Source organism: Megalopta genalis, chromosome 6 (genome assembly GCF_051020955.1).
Source record: "Megalopta genalis isolate 19385.01 chromosome 6, iyMegGena1_principal, whole genome shotgun sequence".
In the NCBI taxonomy this organism is placed as follows: Eukaryota; Metazoa; Arthropoda; class Insecta; order Hymenoptera; family Halictidae; genus Megalopta; species Megalopta genalis.
Genome location: NC_135018.1, coordinates 17,637,593 through 17,660,240, shown reverse-complemented (window position 1 = coordinate 17,660,240; position 22,648 = coordinate 17,637,593). Strand labels below are relative to the sequence as shown.

General features: G+C 45.0%; 1 protein-coding gene across 11 annotated transcripts in view; it reads right to left on the bottom strand.

Moving 5' to 3' along the window:
• LOC117228143 (SLIT-ROBO Rho GTPase-activating protein 1) overlaps positions 1-22,648 on the bottom strand; it is a 33,556-nt gene that overhangs the window by 8,528 nt on the left and 2,380 nt on the right. For 2 of the 11 annotated variants that reach the window (XM_033483857.2, XM_033483847.2), the window contains exons 2-5: positions 5,802-5,985; positions 4,585-4,750; positions 3,185-3,409; positions 1,129-1,257 (exon numbers count right to left, since the gene is read on the bottom strand). In XM_033483857.2, the coding sequence (XP_033339748.2) occupies positions 1,129-1,257; positions 3,185-3,409; positions 4,585-4,750; positions 5,802-5,985 (704 nt within the window). The other 9 variants (XM_033483853.2, XM_033483851.2, XM_033483848.2 and 6 more) reach the window with 9 other exon arrangements.

The window sequence follows — 22,648 nt, the reverse complement described above, 5'->3', positions numbered from 1 at the left end:
ATTCCTGAGGTCATTTGAAGCAACTTTTTCCTCAGCGAAAATGCAATCCGCGGCTTCGTTTACGAGTTATTAACGAAAAACAGTGACCAATCAGAGGCGAGATCATTTGGCGGCGCGAGACGGTCGAGCCAATGAGCGGAACTGGGCTCCGTGCACTCGTTGGCTTGTCCGCAGCGCGCCAACCGAGCTCGTCTCTCATTGGTCAGTGTTTTTCGTTGATAATTCGTAAACGAAGCCTCGGAGAAAATTTTCGCAAAGGAAAAAGTTGCTTCGAATGAACTCAGGAACCTCCCATTTCCGGATTGCGAGACAATTTCGGGACGCCCTGTAGATAACGTAGTCGTTTCAAGGATACGGAAAGTATGCGAGAAACTTACGAATATATGAGTCGTTTATTTTGAAAGTGGCATAAATCACTTTGTTTTTAAGTCGATATATTTAAGGGTTTGCGTTTTAACACATTTAAAAATATGGATGCTAACTTTCGAGAAGATTTACTTGTATTTGTTATCTCAGGATACTGATATTTCTCTCAGTAGAAATAATTTGAGAGAAAAATATTAAAAAATCCACTTTTCATTACGGTAAAGTAATGAATTTCCCGCAATTAATTTCCTGAGTACAGCGACTTACGCCACTTTCAAAATAAACATGTTTGTTATACCGTTAATTAGCAAAACTTCTCTCGAACAAATTTCAATAGTTCTCAACTTATTGATTGCAAATTTTTTAAAAATGAAAAGATACCGTTCAATTGTAATTAGTGTTACCATTAACTCGATTTTTTCTTGAAAAAGTGACTTATGCCACTTCCAAAATAAACGGCTCATATTACCAACTTGATCCGTTCGAATAACCTTTTCTCTACTTCCGTCGTTCGCCATCGTATCGTCGTCGTTCACCTGACTTTTTGCTGATGGATAAACGCGCGGTAAAGAAAAGACGTCGAACCGAAAGAGATTTCGCTAGTTCCTACGACCTTGAGCGAAGCTCAAGACTTTCCACGCCCGTGCTTCCGTCACTTGTGTCGTCCCGGTGGCCGAAACACGAGTACTTCAGCTGTCGATCGATTCTACGGCCACGCTATATCTCTTCCACGAAGGGCACAACGTCGTTGTAGCAACTCACGTCGATGAGATCCGACAGATCGTCCACGAAGTACTTGTGTATCGTCGTGTTCGAGGCCTCCAGGCAAAGAATGTAATCGTTTCTCGCTTTCAACGCTTTCAGCTTCGCCTCTTGGTACTTGTTCTTCCTCTGAAACGAATCAAAGGGGAATACAGGTCAGTCCGATCAATTCTAATCGGCACCACGGCGCGTCTCTCGCCCGTCCTAAGGACGCCCGCTATTCGTGTCCCACGATGGGAACCCGGGTTCGTGTCGCCGCAGCTGCGGACGCCGCGCGCGGGAACCAAACTCTCCTGTCCGTGGGATCGTATAACTCGTTGGGAGTCCGTTTTAACGCAAACGCGATCCTCGATCTGCCATCAAAATCTTGCCGCGTTATGGGAACGCATTTTCACCCGTCGCTTCATCGAATCCCGAGCGAACTATTTTAGCCGGCTGGCTGAACTAGCAAATGTAATATAAATGTATTAGGTTGGGGAATAAGTTCGTAGCGTTTTTATATATATATATATTTATATTTAAATATATATATTATATTATATTATTATATTATATATTATATATATATATATATATTATAATATGAATTATATTATATTAAATTATATTAATTTAATATAAATAATTATATTTAATTTATATTTAAATATATATTATATAGATATCTATATATTTATATATATTATATAAATATATATATTTCACAACAAAGTGTATAATATTCATTCGATAGAGCTCTTTCTGCTCTACAAAACTGTGCTAATCGTCTTTCTGAGTAATTTAATCTTTTTATTACTTTCGAGGCTTAGAAATGGAATATCCAGGAGGTAAAAAAGCAACATTTTCGACACCTTCTCTTCTTCGCTCTTCATCGAGGCCAAAAAGCTGCCGAAGCAGCCCGGGACATTTGCAACGTACACGGAGAAGGTGTCGTAGGCGAGTCTACAGCACGGAAATGGTTCGCGAAGTTCAAAAACGGCGATTTCGACGTCGACGACACGGCCCGCAGAGCGGAAGACCTTCTGAATTCGACGAAGAGCGCCTCGAAGCACTGTCGAAGGAGGACGGTCACCGAACAAGTCGTGAATTGGTCGAAAAAATGAACTACGATCATAAAACGATTCTCGATCGTCTTCATTCAATGGAATTTTCCGAAAAATCGGGAGCCTGGGTGTCTCGCGAGCTTAACGAAAACAACGAAGAAAGATCGCCTTCGAATTGCTCGATAAAAACGCTACCAACTTATATTCCCCAACCCAACAGATACTCCGTTCAGCTGCGAACACGGTGTCTCCAGAAGGAAACAGAAGGCGGAGTGTACGTCTGAACGACAGAACACGGTTTTCGAAACTCGACGGACGCCGTTCACGACGTTTGAACGTCGGTCACCAGGCATCGAAAGGTCGAATCGCCTGTATCGCGGGAGCGGCTTCGGTAAACGAGGAGGAACGAGTGCGCTTCGAAAGTTCTATTTTTGTGAGCGACGCGGAATACGACCTTTGATGCGAGAGATTTCAATTTGGACCGGAAACGTATAGTGTGTGCCGTGGATTTAGGGAGGTTCTAAAATTAACGCGACCGGCGGGATCTTTCGAAGTCGTATATGAATGAAATCGTGGGGTGTATTCGATGCAGAAACGGGGGATGAACGGGGCGCGGAGACCGGGGAAGGAACACGAGGGGTGGAACGAACGTTGGAGTCGAGAACGGAGGGGGGGATGGGGGGTGGGAGGGTGGGGGGCGGAGGAAAGCCGGCGAAAGAGGAAGAGGAAGAAGGACAAGGAAAAGGAAGAGGGGAGGAAACGTGGATAGAGACAAGGACGCGAGTAACGAGCGCTCAACGAGGGAACTACGCGAGGAAAATCGATAGAACGCGGGGCGGGATGGAGAGAGCGCGGGCGTGTTGAGTGCAGCCCCCGGAGTTTGGTCTGGAATTCGTGGGTTGCGAAGGCAGAGGCAGGGTCAGGCGCCGACGTCGACGTCGACGGCAACGCCGACAGTCGAATAATCCGAACCCCCAGCACCTGGCCTTGAGTCCGTCCCCTCGTTAGTCTACCTTGTTCACTTCCTTTTCGATGAGCTTGTATTTTTTGCTGCGCGCGAGCTTCTCCGGAGGAGCGTTCGCAACCTCCAGCTTGCTGCGTTGCTGCTCCGCGACACGAAGTTTCGTTTCCGCTTGCCTCGACTCCGCTTGGTAAGCCTGGTACGTCTTCATCGTCGTATGGAGCTCGTGCAGCACCCGCAGGATCTCCTCGTGTGTCTCGTAGCCTATCTCACGGCACTGGAAAATAATCGAGAGACGACGCGCTGTCCTTAATCGTTTTCGCTGTACACGCCGCGCGGATTTTCAGATGAAAATCAGATGATAAAATGACATAACCGAAGCCCGGCGACACGGGGAAAATATGGCGGAGATACGGCGGGATGCCGTCGCAAACCAGGGTCGGCAAAGCGTAAATACAAGCAACGGGGCACACGTATTATACTATTATACTATTCTATATATTCTATATATATCTATATATACTCTATATATTCTATATATTCTATATATTCTATATATATTATATATATTATATATACTATTCTATATATTCTATATATTCTCTATATACTCTATATATATTATATATATTATATATACTATTCTATATATTCTATATATTCTCTATATACTCTATACTTTTATATACTCTATATACTATTATACTATTATTACGTATTATAATACGTATTATAGGTTCATTAGTCCAGCGATAAAAGTTCGTTCGCTCCATTGCGCGCTGCGCTTCGCCGGCGAAACATTTTCCCGGACAATCCGGCAATCGATGCGAGAAGATAACGTTGCTCCCGATTAAGATGATAGCCAACGCAGACGTCGGAAACTAACGGAACAACGCTGCTGTCTCTCACGGCGCAAACTTACCGATCCAGAGGGGAATTACAAATAAAGCGAATGTTCTGTAACCTGTACGATACCGGTACATGTGTACGGTACACGACGGTACGCTGGTGTTACTGTTACTAAATTCAGGGATACGGATACCTTTCGGTGGTATGCTGCTGCATACCGAGCCTGCAACCGGTATCGAATAACCGTACAAACAAAGATATACGCGACGACGACTCCGAAAGTGTAACAATGAAAGATCGGCCACTTTCTTTCGAACCCGCTTCTTCGGAGAACACGAATTCGAGCCTACGGCCGGGCGAAAACGAATTCGTGCTCGCGTAACAAGGACAATTGGTTGCCCCTTAACACGGCTTCACAAACGGCTATTTATTTCCCATTGATCCAATAATATCCTCGGCTGGCCCGTCTACAATGTCAATAAGTATCGAGGGAAGTTACGCATCTCCAAAGACGTCGAGAACGTGTTGCGACCACCACCACACACACGCGCTTACCGGCTCTCGCGAGCAAGCAATAGAACAAGAATAATAGTATCTACTCACACGCTTGTATATCCGCTGGACGTCTTCCATCACCTGGTTTAGACGACCCACGAGGTGCGTGCTATATACTTCCGAAAGCGCCGCATGGTCTCTGCTCAAGGACTTGGTCTCCTTGATGAGTTGTTGCCAGCAAGCGTAGCTGGAGAACAGTGGCCACTGTTCTCGTCTAAAAATCGTTTCAGTTTACCGGTCGGGTCTGAACATGTGTTTAAAATTCGAATCGAATGTGCCGCTCGAAATCAATGGGAAATAAAAAAAAAGAACAAGAAAAAAGACATGCGGCCCGGACAGCTGCAACGGTATACGATGTATCGAGGCTTCGAAATCGTTGCGCACCGTTCTTAACCTTTTAGGCACGACGCGCCACTATAGCGGCTTCCGCGGATATCATCTTTTAGAATGACACGCCACTATTTCGCGGATGTCATCTCTCTGGACGACGCACCACTATAGTGGCTTGCTCCAGTAGCTCACTCGCTCATCGTTTGAACCAAATAATCGTCTTCATATGCATTGTTTCGCACTTCTTTTGTCTTCGCATCGATTTACAACAGTCTACAGGGTGTCCGAAAAATGTCTCGCAATCCGGAAATGGCGGGTTCCTCGGATCATTTGAAGCAACTTCTTCGTTTACAAAAATGTTCTCCGAGGCACCGTTAACGAGTTATCAACGAAAAACAGTGACCAATAAGAATCGAGTACGGCCGACGCGAGGCGGCCCAGCCAACCAGCGCGCGAAGCCCAGTTCCGCTCATTGGCTCGGTCGCCTCGCGCCAGCTGCGCTCGCCTCGCATTGGTCACTGTTTTTCGTTGATAACTCGTTAACGGTGCCTCGGAGAACATTTTTGTAAAGGAAAAAGTTGCTTCGAATGGCCTGAGGAACCTGCTGAGAACCCGAACTTTCGGATTGCGAGACATTTTTGGGGTACCCTGTATATACAGACAGAAAAAACAGTATCAGACTCTGCCGTCCAGAGAAATAGCCTCGCGCAAAATTCAGCCGTACCTAAAAGGTTAACAGACCGACGGGGACTCGCTGCGATTGCAAGAATCGGTCGAGTCGAACGGATCGCATTATAATTTACCGCATTGTACAAGAACGAACCAAGCTCCACAGCGATCTATACCGGCTCGCATCCCGCGTCTTCCGACGGTTTCGCGATCGGTCCGTGCGCGAAAGCAGGATATATGGTATGTATATAGGTATATATATGTACTTTTGCTTTTGCTCCTTGTGCCTGAGCTGTATACTTCTCGCCATCTTGTCGAGCGACTTGCTGTAATCGAGCTCCAGCTCTGCTCTCTTTCGAAAAAAATCCTGAAGCTCCGCGACGAGGGCGACTTGCGCCTCCATCCGGACGTCGAGACATCTCAGCTGTTCGTTCAGCTGTAGCCGTATGTCTGCAAGAGGAAAGGAAAACGATCGCGAGATTAGAACGAGATTATTTCTACAGTCCGGAATCGTTTCGGATGATTCGGTCGATGATCCGTTGTTCCGCGCGTCTCTCTCTCTCCCTCTCGAAACGTCTCTATCCCATTGCCGGAAACACGATCGGCCGCGATCCGATAACGATCGGCTTTACCCCGTCCTCTTTTTGGTTAATCGATAGCTGAATTGATTAATACGAAAATGGAAGTTTCGAATCCCCCCCCCCCATCGTTCTCCCAACAACGATGGATTTCGATCAAATTCTTCGAGCGAAACTCGGTTGCCGACCGGTATTCATCGCAGCACCGCGTATCGATTCTTCATACCTTCGTAGCATGATTCATCCCTCTAGCAAAAGAGGAGAGATTTTCGACTTCTTGCGGGGGTGAAACGACGCACGCACGAGTTCATGCCACGCACGCGTAAACACACTACGCGTATATACGCTGTTAGAGCCCGGAACACGCGAGACTTTCTTTTTTTCCATTTGAATCGAGACAGCCAATTTGTATCGGCTATATTAGCGATTATTATTTAATCTTCCGGTTAAATTCGCGGACGATCTTTTATACTTGAAAACGCGCGTGCGTGTGTCAAATATTCCAGCGATATTCTAGCAATATTTTCGATCGTCGACGGTGACAATGTCATCATCGATGCCAGGCGTAAACCGCGCGGAACTACTGTATCGATTCAAGTTCGTAGATTCGTGGCAAAAAAACGCAAGGAACGAGCGAACTGAAAAGAGAAGAAAAATTCGACGCGTAACTCCCGAAACAGCTTCTGTTTTTTCCGTATTTTACCATTCGAATTCGCTGACCCGCGCTCAATGAAATCGTAGAATATTCGACGGGGCTGCGACGCGAGGGGCTCCGAGATTCTAGGAATCGGGGGAACGATTCCCATGAAAAGATCGATGGGTGGTCGAATGAACGGACGGGCATGGCCGCGCCGCCATTTACCTTTCGTCAAAGCTTCCCATTCTTGGCGTCCGGCGAGCTTGAACATTTTTTCTGCGTAATCCGTCAAGTTCGCTGGTATCTCTCTCTTTCTCTCTCACTCTCCCTCTCTCACTTTTTTTCTCGTCCCCTTTTCTCCCTCCCTCACTTTTCCGTTTCGTCTGTTTCGTCGGAGACGGGTGTCTTCGGTTCCGACCGTAACACACAAGTTTTTTTTTTGTTTTTTTTTTTTCGCGAGCCGCAATTTCGTGTGGTAATCGTTTCACGTATCCGGCCGCGTATTATCGACAGCCTCGCGCAATTCCCATTTTACGAAATTCCGTTGGGTTTTCACTGCGTGGGGCGGATTAGATTACGTGTGTTCCCCGTGTGGCTCGATCACTTCAGGCGATTCGCATCTAAATTTCATGGCACACATCATCATCATCATCATCATCATCATCATCATCATCATCGTCGTCGTCGTCGTGAAAATTTCAAATTGCTTTAGTAGGGTGATGGGGGGCGTGGGGTGGGGTGAGTGGGGGTGGGATTGCGACACAACAACGACGTGCATCGGGCATGGGCGCTATCAATTGCCCCGGGCACCGTTCGAGATCGAGAGCGTCATCATCGACGGTGTCTCCTCTTTCTCCGTTGTCGTGCGCCCCCGGGGGCGATCCGGAAAGCTCTCCGGGGCAAAGTGCAATTCGTCGCCTCGTGCTCGATGCACATGCGGCACAATGACGGTGAACGATGACGTCGAACGAGCTCGATGAAAAATGACAGAAGAAAGTAATCTAATCGGGAGGAGCTCGCGGGGCGAGAGATGTGGACCAACGCGATTAGATCGCGCTGCTTTGCTCGGCGTGACTGTGACTAGACGCGACCCGATTATACGAGTACGCGTTACAATGCCGATTCGTTGCCTGGAAAATGATGGTAACGTGATGCGATGGTTACTGACCGATGAAAATACCGAGCGTGATTTCGTGTGGAATACTTCGAGGAAGAACAAGAAAAGATTGTACGAACGATCTATCGTGCAGCAGCGAACGTTTACACTTCGGAAATTTCTATACAGTGATGTCTCTCTGATTGACGCCCAGATTGATCACAAAAATGGATAATTTGTTGAAGAGGAGATACGATTATTAGAGCCTTGCGGTTTATTTTCATAGTTATAAATTGACTACAATTATAAACACGAGCCGCAAGGCTTGAACAATCGTAACTCCTCTTCCTAAATTATCTATTTTAGTGGACGATCTGAGCGTCAGTAAGGGAGACATTTCTATACAGTAATGTCTCTCTAATTGACGCCCAGATTGCGCACAAAAATGGATAATTTGGGAAGAGGAGATTATTCGAGCCTTGCGGTTTATTTTTAGAGTTATAGTTATAAATTGTCCACAATTATAAAAACGAGCCGCAATACTCGAACAATAGTATTTCCTTTTCCCAAAATATCCATTTTAATGGAGAATCTGGGCGTCAGTAAGGGAGACATTTCTATACAGTAATGTCTCTCTAATTAACGCCCAGATTGATCACAAAAATGGACAATTTCGGAAGAGGAGATACGATTATTCGAAGCCTTGCGGTTTATTTTTATGGTTATAAATTGTCCACAATTATAAAAACGAGCCGCAATACTCGAACAATAAGTATTTCCTTTTCCCAAAATATCCATTTTAGTGGAGAATCTGGGCGTCAGTAAGGGAGACATTTCTATACAGTAATGTCTCTCTAATTGACGCTCAGATTGATCACAAAAAAGGACAATTTGGGAAGAGGAGATACGATTATTCGAAGCCTTGCGGTTTATTTTTATAGTTATAAATTGTCCACAATTATAAAAACAAGCCGCAATACTCGAACAATAGTATTTCCTTTTCCCAAAATATCCATTTTAGTGGAGAATCTGGGCGTCAGTAAGGGAGATATTTCTATACAGTAATGTCTCTCTAATTAACGCCCAGATTGATCACAAAAATGGACAATTTGGGAAGAGGAGATACGATTATTCGAAGCCTTGCGGTTTATTTTTATGGTTATAAATTGTCCACAATTATAAAAACGAGCCGCAATACTCGAACAGTAGTATTTCCTTTTCCCAAAATATCCATTTTAGTGAACAATCTGAGCGTCAGTAGGGGAGACATTTCTATACAGTAATGTCTCTCTAATTGACGCTCAGATTGCCCATAAAAATGGACAATTTGGAAAGAGGGGAACGATGTTGTGCATCGTTCCCTACCGTTTGATCTTTCTCGTGCTACGGTAAGCAAATCCGCAATCGGCGCAAACCGGCTGAAGCAGCCTTACGTGTTCTAGCCTAATGCGCATAGGTAGCTTAACGGAACGCTTTAACGGCTATCAATGTCCGTTGGCGATCAAGGTTGCTCGATGAAACGGACTCGCTGTTCTAAGTAGGTGTTCTCTCGGCCGACAATAGCGACCGGTGACTTTTGAACAGTATTAAAATTCGATTTCTAGGACATAGCCGTCGAGTAGCGACGCGTGTGTAAAGGTCGATCGAACGATTGAATTGTTACGAGAGAAAACTGAATGCTCGGTGACATAAAAAGTGCAGCAACAGCTCCTCGAAGCTGCTGCGCCTATTATAGCCCGAGAGAGGATTCTGTTAATAGAATGTAACTCTCTTTCTCTCTTTCTCTCTCTCTCTCTCTCTCTTTCTCCCTGGAACGGTAAGTTGGCGTATCGCGAGCATACGCTCCGCGATTATCGGCTCGGATCGGCTTCAGATAACGATGCACGTTGTTGCGTAAAGTTTTCAAAGAGCAACGGACACAGTTTTCACAGCGCGTTGGCTATGCAGAGAATTATTTTTAAATTGCCTTCGAGTACCGGCTTAATAGGCCATTTATGCCACGGAGGAGAGTCCAATGGCCAAACGATCGCAAAGTACCTACATGTTATGCACGCCACCGACACGCAGAACGCGTTCCGATTAAATCCGGGCTCGTTATAGAAACGGAAATCAAACGGAAATTTCGTCGTTCCGGCTGGAATCTTGTTTCGGCCTCGTGCCGCGAACGAAAGTTTCTTTCGCGCGACTTTGTCAAACTTCTCGGTTTATCGCGCGTATCGTGCCTGCAGTTTTGCGTTCGTCGCCGTCGGAACGCAATAAAATAGGAACAACGTTCAAGCTTGGAAAATTACTCGCGAAACAGTATCTAAAGCTGTAGTCACACAGTGGTATGCGTTGTATGTTAACCTGTTCAACGAGATTACGTGCTAACGATACCCGACAATTTCTGGAACAAAAAAGCGTTGACATCGGACCGGTGGAATTTACTGGACGCGTTTCCCGGTTTAGCCTTAGTCATCGTAACACGATCGTTATTGTTCGCTAACGCGATGTCATTTGCTAAACTGCTCCGCAAAAGCTCCGGTAAGCCTAGAAGAACAAGACCGAAAGTATAGGCGTGAACGTACAGTGCCCGGGCGAGTTCTCCGCGTGATTGCGCCTCGTTAATATTCGTTTCGTCTCGAATTGTTTCGAAGATGCAGCCCGTCCCAGTTACGTCGGACACCCTGTACGGTTTCCGCTCCGCTAACGCAGTCACTGTCAACGACGTGTGTACACGTGTCGCCCCGGGATTTCTCACGGGAAACCGCAGTCACACGTGTACCGACGCTTCGACGATTAACAGTTCACGAATCAAACAAAATAAATCGACGCGATCTTTTTCCCCCTTCTCTCTGGAATTTTCGAGACGTTTAACCGAAAAATAAATATAGTCGCGTGCATTAATATATTAGGTGTACCGGAAAGTTCTGTCCGATAGTGTCACTCTTTAAGTTTCAATCCATATGCACATGTTGATTTGAGACATGTATGACTATCTCTCTTTATCATTGCATTTACACACATGTACTCTCCTAAATAAACTGAAACAGATGGTAGAGAAAATATTTCGGAAGCAATTTTTCGAAAAATACGAACCAGTTCTTGTTATCCCGAAATAACTAAAATATTCATCGGTGTGAAGAGAAATTGCATTTCTAAACTAACTTTTGGGTTATTCGATTGTTCATTCGGTTATTCATTCTAGCAAATATTTTATTTTATTCTTTTTTATAAAATAAATTACTTTTATATATTTCTTGACTCTAGCATCGATATTGCAGAGAATTGAATTCTTTACGTATGTTTATTCTACCGGTCAAATATCGCCAACAAAGGGCTAGCTTTTCGTTTCTATTTCAAAGAAATAAATCGCTTTTGTATTTAGTAAATTCTATATAAAATCGCGATAACGAAATTGACACGATTTTATGGCGTAAGATGTTCATGAAACCGGGCACTAATCGAAGAATTTGAGTCACTTAAAAAACGTGTACATTACACTTGTACTCTTCTGCTCGTCTTGTATAGTTGGTTCGATAAATTTGAAAATTGTTCGCTCGATGTTTGTATGTATTAGGTCTACCGGAAAGTTCTGTCCAATAGTGTCACTTCAAGTTTCAATCCGTATGCACATGTTGATTTGAGACATGTATGACTATCTCTCTTTATCGTTGCATTTACACACATGTACTCTCCTAAATAAACTGAAACAAAGATGTCTCATGTCATTATTAAGCGAGATCGTGAAAACATGGCTACCGATGATAATGCCAGACCACATGCTGCTTCGGCGACTCGTCAGAAAATCGCAGAGCTAGGCTGGGAAATTTTGTCGCATCCACCATACTCCCCAGACCTAGCACCCTCCGATTATCACTTGTTTCTGTCTTTGCAAAACTTTTTACAGGAAAAAAAATTCAAAACCGAAGCTGATGTCGACCAAGCACTAGTCGAGTTCCTCGCCTCTAAAAATAAATCATTTTTTAAAAATGTCATTTACAAGTTGCCATCACGCTGGCAAAAAGTCATAAGTAACGATGGAAAGTACATTCTACAATAAATATTATTAAATGTATGAAAATTATGTTACATTTCAATTCAAAAACGGACAGAACTTTCCGGTTAATAATTTAGTCGATTTAGTCGACATTAATAATTTAGCCGCGATCTTTCGAATCCCTAAAAGTAAGCTACCGTCAGATTGTAGATTGCGTTTAAAATATTTACATTGTACGAGAATGTTTGAAGTAAAGTCAAATTACGTCATATCCTGTGCGTGGATAGCTTGTGGCCGCTCGGAGACTGCACCAGGCAAACGCCTACAATGTTGTATAGGGTGTCCCAAAAATGTCTCGCAATCCGTAAATAGCGGGTTCCTCGAATCATTTGAAGCAACTTCTTCCTTAACAAAAATTCTCTCCGAGGTACCGTTAACGAGTTATCAACGAAAAACAGTGACCAATGAGAGGCGAGCTCGGCTGGCGCGAGGCGACCGTGCCAATAATCGGAACCGGGCTTCGTGCGCTGGTTGGCTGGGCCGCCTCGCGTCAGCCGTACTCGATTCTTATTGTAAAGGAAAAAGTTGCTTCGAATGACCCGAGGAACCCGCCACTTTCGGATTGCAAGACATTTTTGGGACAGCCTGTATGTTTTGCCAGATGTAAACTCAACGATTCAAACTCTGGAAAACTTGTATCGGTTCGATAGTATGAGCTTTAGGTTCGAACCTAACGATTTCATGTTTGTCGATCTACTAGCGAACGTATCAACCACGTAGAGCAGGGGTGTCAAACTCGCGGCCCGAGATGAACATTTTTGCGGCCCAGTCAATATATCCGACGCAAAGTAAAAATAAAATAGAAATAGCCTCGGCCAATAAAATTTCTCCCGAAGTAGGAAAGATAGTATCAGAGAAGAGATGTCAAGTATCGGGACGTAAACAATAATTTAACTTTATATATGTTTATTACAATGTACTAGTCAAAATAAAAATATTCGTTTCTATGATTTATTTTTATTATATATTTATTTATTTTTATATATATATTTATTATTTCTATGATTGATTTTTTTTTGCGGCCCACCTAAAGTTAAGCATTGTTTATTTGGCCCAAGTTAGCTTTTGAGTTCGACACCCTTGACGTAGAACAAACGAGTATCAGAAAGGGAAGCTGCGCCGCGTTTAACGGCACAAGATAGAATAAAACAGTTTGTCCGTGGGTTTGTTCGTTCGTCGGTTCGTTAGTGCATGCGTGGCGTTCGTTCGGCAACGAAGCGAACGCCCACGGTCGATCGGGAACGGTGGACTGTTAGGCACAATTGCCCTTAAATTGAGACGTACTTTTGTCCACGGTGTTTCGGTTCGACCCCGCTCAACGCTTTGACAACCGGCGTCACGCACGCGTGACTTCTCTCTGACACGAGTCTCGGTTCCCGGGGCCGGTCTTACGAAACTGCCGCGATTCCTTTCTCGCGGTGAAACGAAGTAAACAGTATCTTTTACAATATCTCGTTGCTCCCTTCGAGCGACGAGACGCGTGTCGGTTTCTATGGGTGTCTTTAAAAGAAGAAACGACCGGTGCTTGACAACGTAACATTTTTCAGCAAAATACGAGGTCATCGTAGCGGTAGAAACGGCATCGGGCGCGACGAATGTGCAAACTGCGAGAAACTGGACACTCGTGGAAGACGCACGAGAAATAAATAAAAAAAAAAAAAAAAGAAAAAAAAAACATTGACACGCTACGAGTCGAGCAGGCTCACGACGCCGAACAACCTGATAAAGCATTATCGCGTATTTAAACGGAAGAAAAACGTCGATTGCAACCGTGTAGAAAGCGCTTAGACAGCGATTACTACGGTAAAATAAACGGAACGCGGTTCTGTTTACACTACTGTCGTGGCGAGCTGCCGACCAACGTAACGTCGCCGCTGTTGTAAACTGTTCCACCTGTATCCTCTACCAACGCAACGGGTTCAGCGTTACTCTGGAAACAGGATTTCATCGATGGCCGGTTAAATTTTCCAACTAAACGCGTTTCACCGTTTTCCGATTATCAGTCGGAAAGAAAAAAAACTCGCAACGCTTCACCGTAGATCTATACGTAAATCTCGTAAGTCTCGTAGATTATTATAACAGAATAATCGCGAAATAAACAAACGTCAGGTGTACACATAATATAATCTGACGTTCTTTGTTCGCGTATTCGATTCCTATCGACCTCGGATTTTCAACGACCAGTCCAACGATTATGTATATATAATTATATACATATTATTATAATTATAGGTATATTATTATAATTATATACATATTATTATAATTATGTATATATAATTCGATCGAGCCAAGCGATCCACATTCCGTAACTCTTGTGCCTGACACTGTATTTACCAAACACCAATTCCGGACAGGTTTCTCCCAGCATTGGCGTTATACCGCAAAACCACTTGCTTCGCGGAGTTCCCGTCGGCCGAACGAATGACACAAACTTTCGTCCGATTGTTTCGAACAAACCGACGTCGCTCGTGAAAACATTGCAGGCATATAACACGCGCACTGAATCGCGCACGGAATAACGGAGAGACACTCCGATAATCGACACGCGCCTTACAGCCTTTCTATTGTCACGTTCGATGGTAAAATCTCGTAAGTAACGAACGATAGGATGGACGAGACGATGTCGGCACGCAGGAGCACCAATGGTTCTCAGGAGAGAGAGGAACGCGAGTTCGATATCCGTAGGTCGCCGCGAGACGACGAGGCAACGAGAAACGTCCTTTCTCTCGTTCGAACACGAATCTCTTCCGAACGCGTCTTACACCTCGAAATGCGGCTACCTTACTGATCGGCTAGTACCAATTATTATACGGCAGTCCTACGCAACGAGAACAAGGGGAAAGGGGGCGCTCCGTGGCGGTTATCGGTATTAATTGCAACTTTGAAGCATCTAAATTCCCTCGATTGGCGTTTTCTACTTTATCGACTTCACGCGAAGAACGGTTTCCTAAACGATCTCCGAGAAAAAACGATCTACGATCAGAAAGATCGTTGTCGGGATTCGGCAAATAATATTTGAATAAATTTATCAATGTTACGCCTCCGTGTTGCTCGTCCGCGATTCGCAGACTTCAACGAGCGAATTGGAGAACAAGCTCGGAAACGAGAACTGCGAAACGAACGGATCGGAACGAGGAATCGAGAGATCGTTCCGCGCCGACAGCTGGCGTCGACTTGTTTCGAGTCGGTCGAGGTCGCGGTCCGTTGCGAAATGACCGGGAACGGATTAGAAACGACTTGGTCGCTGCACCAGAGCTTGAACGAGCCGCGAGAAGAGAGAACTGTGAGAGGTCTGGAAAAGGAATATTTTGTTTGTCCTGGTCGTACGAAACTAGAGGCGTCGCGGGTGTCTCGACGGGAAATCACGGCGGTCGGTTGATCGACGCGATGCCGCGCGGTTTCGACGACCGCGAGAGAATTCTCATGGATCGGTCGCGACCACCAGTCGAGAAGGACTCGGCCGCGCGAACTGACCAGCAACGACAGCCACTCGTTGCTTCGACTCTTGTTAAATTAACTACAATTGCCAGCAAGGCCTGCACGCACGCGCCTTCCTCTCTACGCCTACTGGCTATATTGCCGCGGATACGCGATACGTGTGTCTCCCCGTGCACGTTCACGCATCCGTCTTAACCTTGCGCTCGTGTGCGTTCGACGCGAGCGAATCACCGTGCAGTAGCTCTCCTCTCGGCTACGTGAAATCCGCCGAGCAGCAACGCTGCCGCAACGAGACCCCGAGAGAACACGGCAATTTTCGGGATAAGTCATCCTGCCGATTTGCCGGTTTCCTAATTACCGACGCAAACGCGATCTAACCAATTAGCCACCCTTTCTTATCGACGCCAGGAACGCGGCAGAACCTGCAACGAGATTAACCAAACAAAACGAGGTTAACGTCCGATTTCTACGAATACTCGATGTTTTACCGAAACGCTGCGAACGCTGCTTGTTTTTACTGACCAATGTACGAATAATTCTGTCATTCGTTACACGATGTAGTAATCTGTGAAATAGACTCTTCGTAACGTACGTAGCACAACAGGTTTCAACGTGTTTGGAGGTTATTTTTGAACGTTGAAACTGTCGTCAAAAATAATAATTAATCGATCCTCTAAGCGATCAATTTTCACTTCAACGAATATGACAATTTGCTTAAGTAGGAGAAAACAGGTAAGCAACATTTATATTGGAATTAAGTTGCTGACAGATGATTATCGCCACTAAAATGTCGTCCTTTGCATGTAGTGTCTCAATTAGCAAATTTAGGTTAAGTATTAGAACTTCTGATACTTCATTTGAACGTTGAAACTATCGTGAAAAATAATAATTAATCGATCCTCTGAGCGATCAATTTTCACTTCAACGAATATGACAATTTGCTTAAGAAGGAGAAAACAGGTAAGCAACATTTATATTGGAATTAAGTTGCTGACAGATGATTATCGCCACTAAAATGTCGTGCTTTGCATGTAGTGTCTCAATTAGCAAATTTAGGTTAAGTATCCGAACTTCTGCGCTTCTACCAGATGAGAGTTACCGAATTCGAACTTAAGGGTCTCCAGCGAATCAGTGCAGACCCTTCCTAGAACTCTTGACATACGGCACTCGAAACCTCTTCCGTATAGCACCCTACGGCTTTCTTACCGTATCTACATTTGTATGTATCACATGTGTACGCGGTGTTCGTAAAGTATCAATCGATCTTTATAATAATCTAATTTTATAATATAATGAACATATTGTTGCACTTTGCAGAGATTGGTGCCAAACAGAAAAACGTTGGACAGAACTAACAAGATATATGCACATAATACGTTGGTACAGGTTGCGTTATTGCATTTGAGAAAAAAACGAAACGAAAATGGGTCTCACGATACGACAAAGTAAATTTGGGATCGCGTGATTTCTATGGAAATTGGTATGCAACACAACGTTTCCCTATCCACTTCCTTCCTGTATGATTCGAAGGGAAGCGTCAAATAGTTATTGCGACGTTGGCTCCGTTTGCGTTTCGTTATCTCAATTCTGGTGCAGACCGACGGCCTGTAATTGTGTTGAGGTCGCCTGTGAGTTAACCAGAAACTACGGTGTAATGCGAAGTCAAATAGCAGCGCAATGCTCTCTCACGAGACCAAAATTGCCGATTAGCCGTATATTTCACTATCGTAACCGCGTTGTGTTTTCGATGACACCGTGGCATTCGCTTAACCTGGGTTACCGAAATACCTAGGGCTTTGAACCAGCAAAGACATTGATTCGAGTTCGAAATCTTTTAACGATTCATCCCGAAACAGGCTAAAGCGTTGCAGGACGTCGTCGAAGCCATTCAAAAAAGACCTTCTGATTTTCCGATGTATAGTCCACGCGATACCGAGGGTCTTTGCGACCGGAAACTGTGCTTCACTGCCGGTACGCCATATGGTAACGAGAACATATTGGTTCGTTGAACAGACATACGATCCGAAATTCTATTTCGATGAATCGTTAGAGCTTACGAAAGCGAAAAGAACTGTTCTACAATTACTCGGACGTCCTCGAAAAGCTCGGATAAGTTACGATCAATCATGCAACGTAAAGATGATCTTTTTTTTCTCTCTGTTCCTGTCTATTTAATGAAATTACGCCGTACAGAATAATAATCAGTTGTTTCTTGTTGTCCCTCAAAGATTCAGAACAACAGCCGTTCCTAATGATATTTTGAGGTGTTCGAAAGACACACGGTGCATGTTAAAACCCGAAACGGAAAGGTACGACGGGAGTGAACGAGAAAAGGATGACCATATGTCTGTATATGTACGATGGAAACGAAGACAATGATCCGGTGAACCAAGAAACGCGCGAGGAAATGAACCGGTAGACCAGTGAAAAGAACTCGTGCAACTATCAGCTAAACGATAAACAAATTCATATTTACAGCAGCTTTGCTACGGCTTTCCACTTCCACGCTGCGTTTTTTTATCTCGATCCTCCGATTTTAATTGTAATTAGACATTTAGCGCGATAAAATCGAATGCAAACACAAAAAAAAAAGAAAAAGCAAGAAGGCCGTCCGAAGCGTACCTGGAAAGACGTCCTTTGTGTCAGGATTATAAGGATGAATCCATCCGTTTCTCTGTTGTATAATGCACTGGAACATGTTGCCGAGTTAGGCGTGGGTCACGATTCGGCAACGAAATGGAATAACGATGAATCAATGTGCAAGAAAAAAAAAAGAAAAAGAAAAAAAGACAGAAATTCCGTTACAACCGGCGACGTTGTTCGTCGACGACCGGCCGGTCCCCGGCCACCTTCTCTCTGCGTTCTTCTTTGTGAAAATATCCCTAGAGGGCACACACGGATTAACTCGATATCGATCCTACGGCTTGATCCACCTCCATGTACCAGATACCGAGATACAGTTTTCAGCACGTCGTGGACGTGTATTACGATTTTCTTGTCGAAACTCTCGGCCGTCTTTTCCTAGAGATAGCCTCGCAAGTGCGGCATCAGAGGGGGCCTGATGATTCCTTTCAACTGGTAAGAAAAATCGATCGGTCCCCGCAGAGAGACACGATCGTCATCGATTTGAATCGTTGAAGCGGAAGGATGTCGGTCTCGATTTCGATCTGACGTGCCTCTCGTTGCGTGACAATTCGTTCAGAGGGTGTTGTATCCGGTGGTTCTTTGTCGATGGTTCACCATCAGAGGACACCGAATACTCGGCCCGCCGTAGCAACGTATCGGGAATCGCGAAGATTGGATCATCTCATAGTCGTTATCCGCGGCGTTGTTGTCGCCGTGTCTCCCCCTATTCGATTATCGGTTTTCTTTCACCTCCGTTCTCGTCATTTTGTGGGTAACCGTCCGCCCCTCTCTGCTTTTCTTTACACATGTGTGACCGTTACACGCTACGCGTTACACCCTTCAGCTTTGCTGTACGACACAGCAGAGAACACACAGCACGGCACAACGCACAGCACGGCACGGCACGGCACGGCAAGCAGGCCACGACACACACCACTTGGCCTTTTATTTTTTTTCCCCCCCCGATCGGTCTCTCCAGCTCTCCCTTGCCCTCCTTCTTTTTTTCGTCTTTTCAGACGAATCTAAAGCCGGTCGTTCACGCTCATCCTCGACGGAAAAACCTTATATGCTGTGCTCCACGTCGAAAGCAATTCGTGTCCAACGGATCTCCAACAGGCAGGTAGTAAGTATGTACAGTTTGCACGACGCGACACGGTTCGGCACAACACAACGGCGCGCACAACGCACTCGACACCGACCGTTCTCGGCCTTGAAACTCGCACTTATTCGCCAACTAGCTGCAATCTATAATATCGAAAAGGTACGATTTCGTCGAGACGAGGAGGAGGAGGCTGCCTATCTCTCTGATCCGAGATGAAAATGAACGGGGATCGGTCCGGAGGAAAGCTTGGAAGAAGTTGGGAACACGGTGGCGACGAGGAAATGGCAGGGTCCGCGATGATGGTTTTGTCCAGGTTCCTTGAGAACGACGAAGAAAGGAAGCCGAGGTAGTTGGGTTTCTCGTTGCTCCTGCGACCAGAGGGTGGCTGGTCGGTTGCTGGCTGGGATCGAACTAGATGGCTCGTCGCCAGGCAACCGGATTTTCTCTCTCTTTCTCGCCGCGGGTCTCGCGCGACAGCCTCCCTTCTCCCTTTAGGCTCGTTCTCTCTCTTCGTCCGACTGGCTCGCCGATTCTCTACCCGTGGTGCTCCGTCTCTCGGTTCTGTACCGGTGCTTCTCTCGCCTCGGACTGCTTTCGTTCGAACCTACGCGCCCCACCGTTGCGTCGTTACTCGGTCGCTCTCCCTCGTTCCCATCGGAGCCGCGGCTCACCGGTTCCTCTCTGCCGACTCGCGCCACCCCCTGCATCCTCCGGAACGCATTCGATTCTCCTACCTTGCCTGAGCGCGACAGATATCCACCGCCTGCCACACCGTGGCCGCCTTGCTATACCAACAATGTCGTAAGAAACTCGCCCTCGACGACCACGAATAGTAACAATCGCACGAATTACACGAATCTCGTGTTAACAATATCGCTGTCCAAAATAAAAATATATATTCCTATATATATTCCTATAATATATACACACTCCTATAATATATATATTCCTATTTTGGACAGCGATATTGTTAACATGAGATTCGTGTAATATATATATACCCGGTGCCGAACATATTACCGCACAATCAGACGGGAAGATATTCCATTTAGCTTCACGAGCTTCCGATTTAACTATTAAAGTACGAATTGGAAAGTGCATTTCCGGTCTCTGTTAAACCGAGCTGTTCGAGGAGGATTCAATGGAACAATGCGTCGATCGAAAACGTGTATCAAAAACCAGGATCAGACGGAGCGGAACGCCCCGCTCTCGATGTTTCTCAAATGCCGATGCAGTCCCTTGCGTTTCCCATTGTATGTCATCACCGGTTGTCGGATCGTCCTCGAAACGGCAATTCTCACGGTTGATAGAACAGTTTTGTGGTGCAGCGTGCGCGTGCTCGGCGGCAGCTCGGCGTCACGGCACGACACGGCACGGCACAACGGAGCCGCAGCCGGCGCAGATAAAAAAGAAAGGAGAACGCTCTCTGCGCGTTGCCGAGTCGAGTCGAGTCGAGCCTGGCCGAGCCGAGTCGAGTCGATTTAACGAAAACTTTCTACAGAATCTACTAAAACGCTGGGAGACCAGAAACGAGTTTCCGCAAGTCTCGCGCACAAGATTCGTTCTTGAAACACCGTCGTTTCAAAGTCGACTAAGCACGTAATATGTATCGATATATGCTGTGCGAGGCGCTGTTCGGCGGATATCGTATCGGCTCGCGATCGCAAACGGTCCGAAAAATTGTTAGGGAGGGAGAAGGCTAACGAGAATCCCGAGGAATGAGACAATAGATTATGAACAGAGATGAAATAATGAGGGGCCGCACGGAGATGAAAGAGAGGCGAGGTGCGCGGGGGCTCTGGTAGGGGAATCAATGAGCATTACCCGCTTCCCGCTACCCGCTCCCCACAGCTTTTGTTTCTCTCTTCGTCGCACCGTTCGAGATGTACATACACTGTGCATCGGCTGGCTCTCCCACCGCGTTGCGTTCTTCTATATAGACCGCTCGTTCAACCCTCGAAGCGTGACCGTGACTGTGACTGTGACTCCGCCGACTCGATCAAACGGAGTGCGCGTGTCCACCGTGTGTACGCTAGTCTCGACTCTGCTCTGGTCTTTCGCCTCCATTCGCGCTCGCGTCCCGTCCGCTCGCGACCGAAGACTACTCTTCTCTTTACATCCAAACATACCGCAGTCCGTTTCACGGCCGCGGCCGTTATTTAACCCGGAGCCACCCACGCCGGCACGCTCCCACCCTCTATTTTCTGACCGCGCTTTTCCTTCCTTCACTGTTTTTAACAAACAACCATTTCCATCTATTGGCTTCGCCACGTTCCTGCATTTTTCATTTTTTTTTTTTTTTAGAAAGCTCAGAAACAAGTTTCACTTTAACGGCTGCATCGCGCCGTTCACTCAAACAGTTCGTTGTCATTTTTTCTATCTATTCTTTCTTCTATTTTTTCTATTCATTATTTCTTTTTTCTATATAATATTTTTTTTCGCTGTACCACATTTTTTCTTAGAAAAGAATTCAATAGAGAGCCTCCTCGTCAGAAATTCCGAGACAATGTTATTCCCTTCTGTAAAGGTGATATGCACGATCTAATTTTATTTGTTGTTCGTTCGGTTACAAAAACTTGGGATACAATTCTTCGTGTAATCGGACTAAGGTGTTTTGATATACTGCATCCATTACGCTGCAATGTAACTTACGCATGTTTTGCAAAAATAATGTTATTATTATTGCAACCAGGTAATAAAATCTTTTAATACTTTATACCATACATAATTACGACACGTGATATTAGGTTGCCGACGTTTTACGTAGAGTATATAAGAAACCACCTATTTATAAATGTCCGGACGTGTAACGTGTTTGAAATTCCGTAATTTGTTCGTTATTCGGTTCGCTTGTTTCGATATCAACTGACATACTTACAATCTCGCAAATCTGCGTAATCGCAGCAATAAGTTAATTATTATCGACGATAAACGGTTCTCCCGAATGATAACGAGAGATAACCAAATTGTTTCTGTGTGGCCCCCTGTTGCATCATAGTCTAAAATAAAATTTTACTATTTTTGCTCGCGTCTACTCCCAGCTCTGTGTGCACGGTCGCAAATAAAACGTTATTACTTGCATGTAAACAATTATTAAGAATATTTTGCTGCTAATTAACCATTTTTCTCGCTCCAATGCAGGATTTCATTTTATTTTCTCTGTAACAAATTTGGTTAATTTAAAGATGCACTTGCACAGTAGGTGCAAGAGATCTGTGATCTCGTTTTGCAGAATTATTTTAGAGGTTATGACACTGAACGCGATACACTTGAATTTAGAATGATTCACGTACGATATTACCGTATATTTTTGAGAGAACAAAATTAGTTATTTTAAATAATATTTTCCCTTTCCCACATTTACGGATAGCTTAAAAAAGAAATTGGTTCGATCGCCACGCAGTGCTAAATGTTACGTATTATAGAGCTGTCAGAGTCATCTGTTATTTAATTTCGGAGGTAGGTCTATTGGATTTCGACTTTGACTGAATATAGTAAATCGATTTAACTTGTATACATTTGCATCTATTAATAATTTGCCCGATGCAGCAAATTATTGCTTCCACACTATCCTTTTTTCTTTTTTTTTTAAACT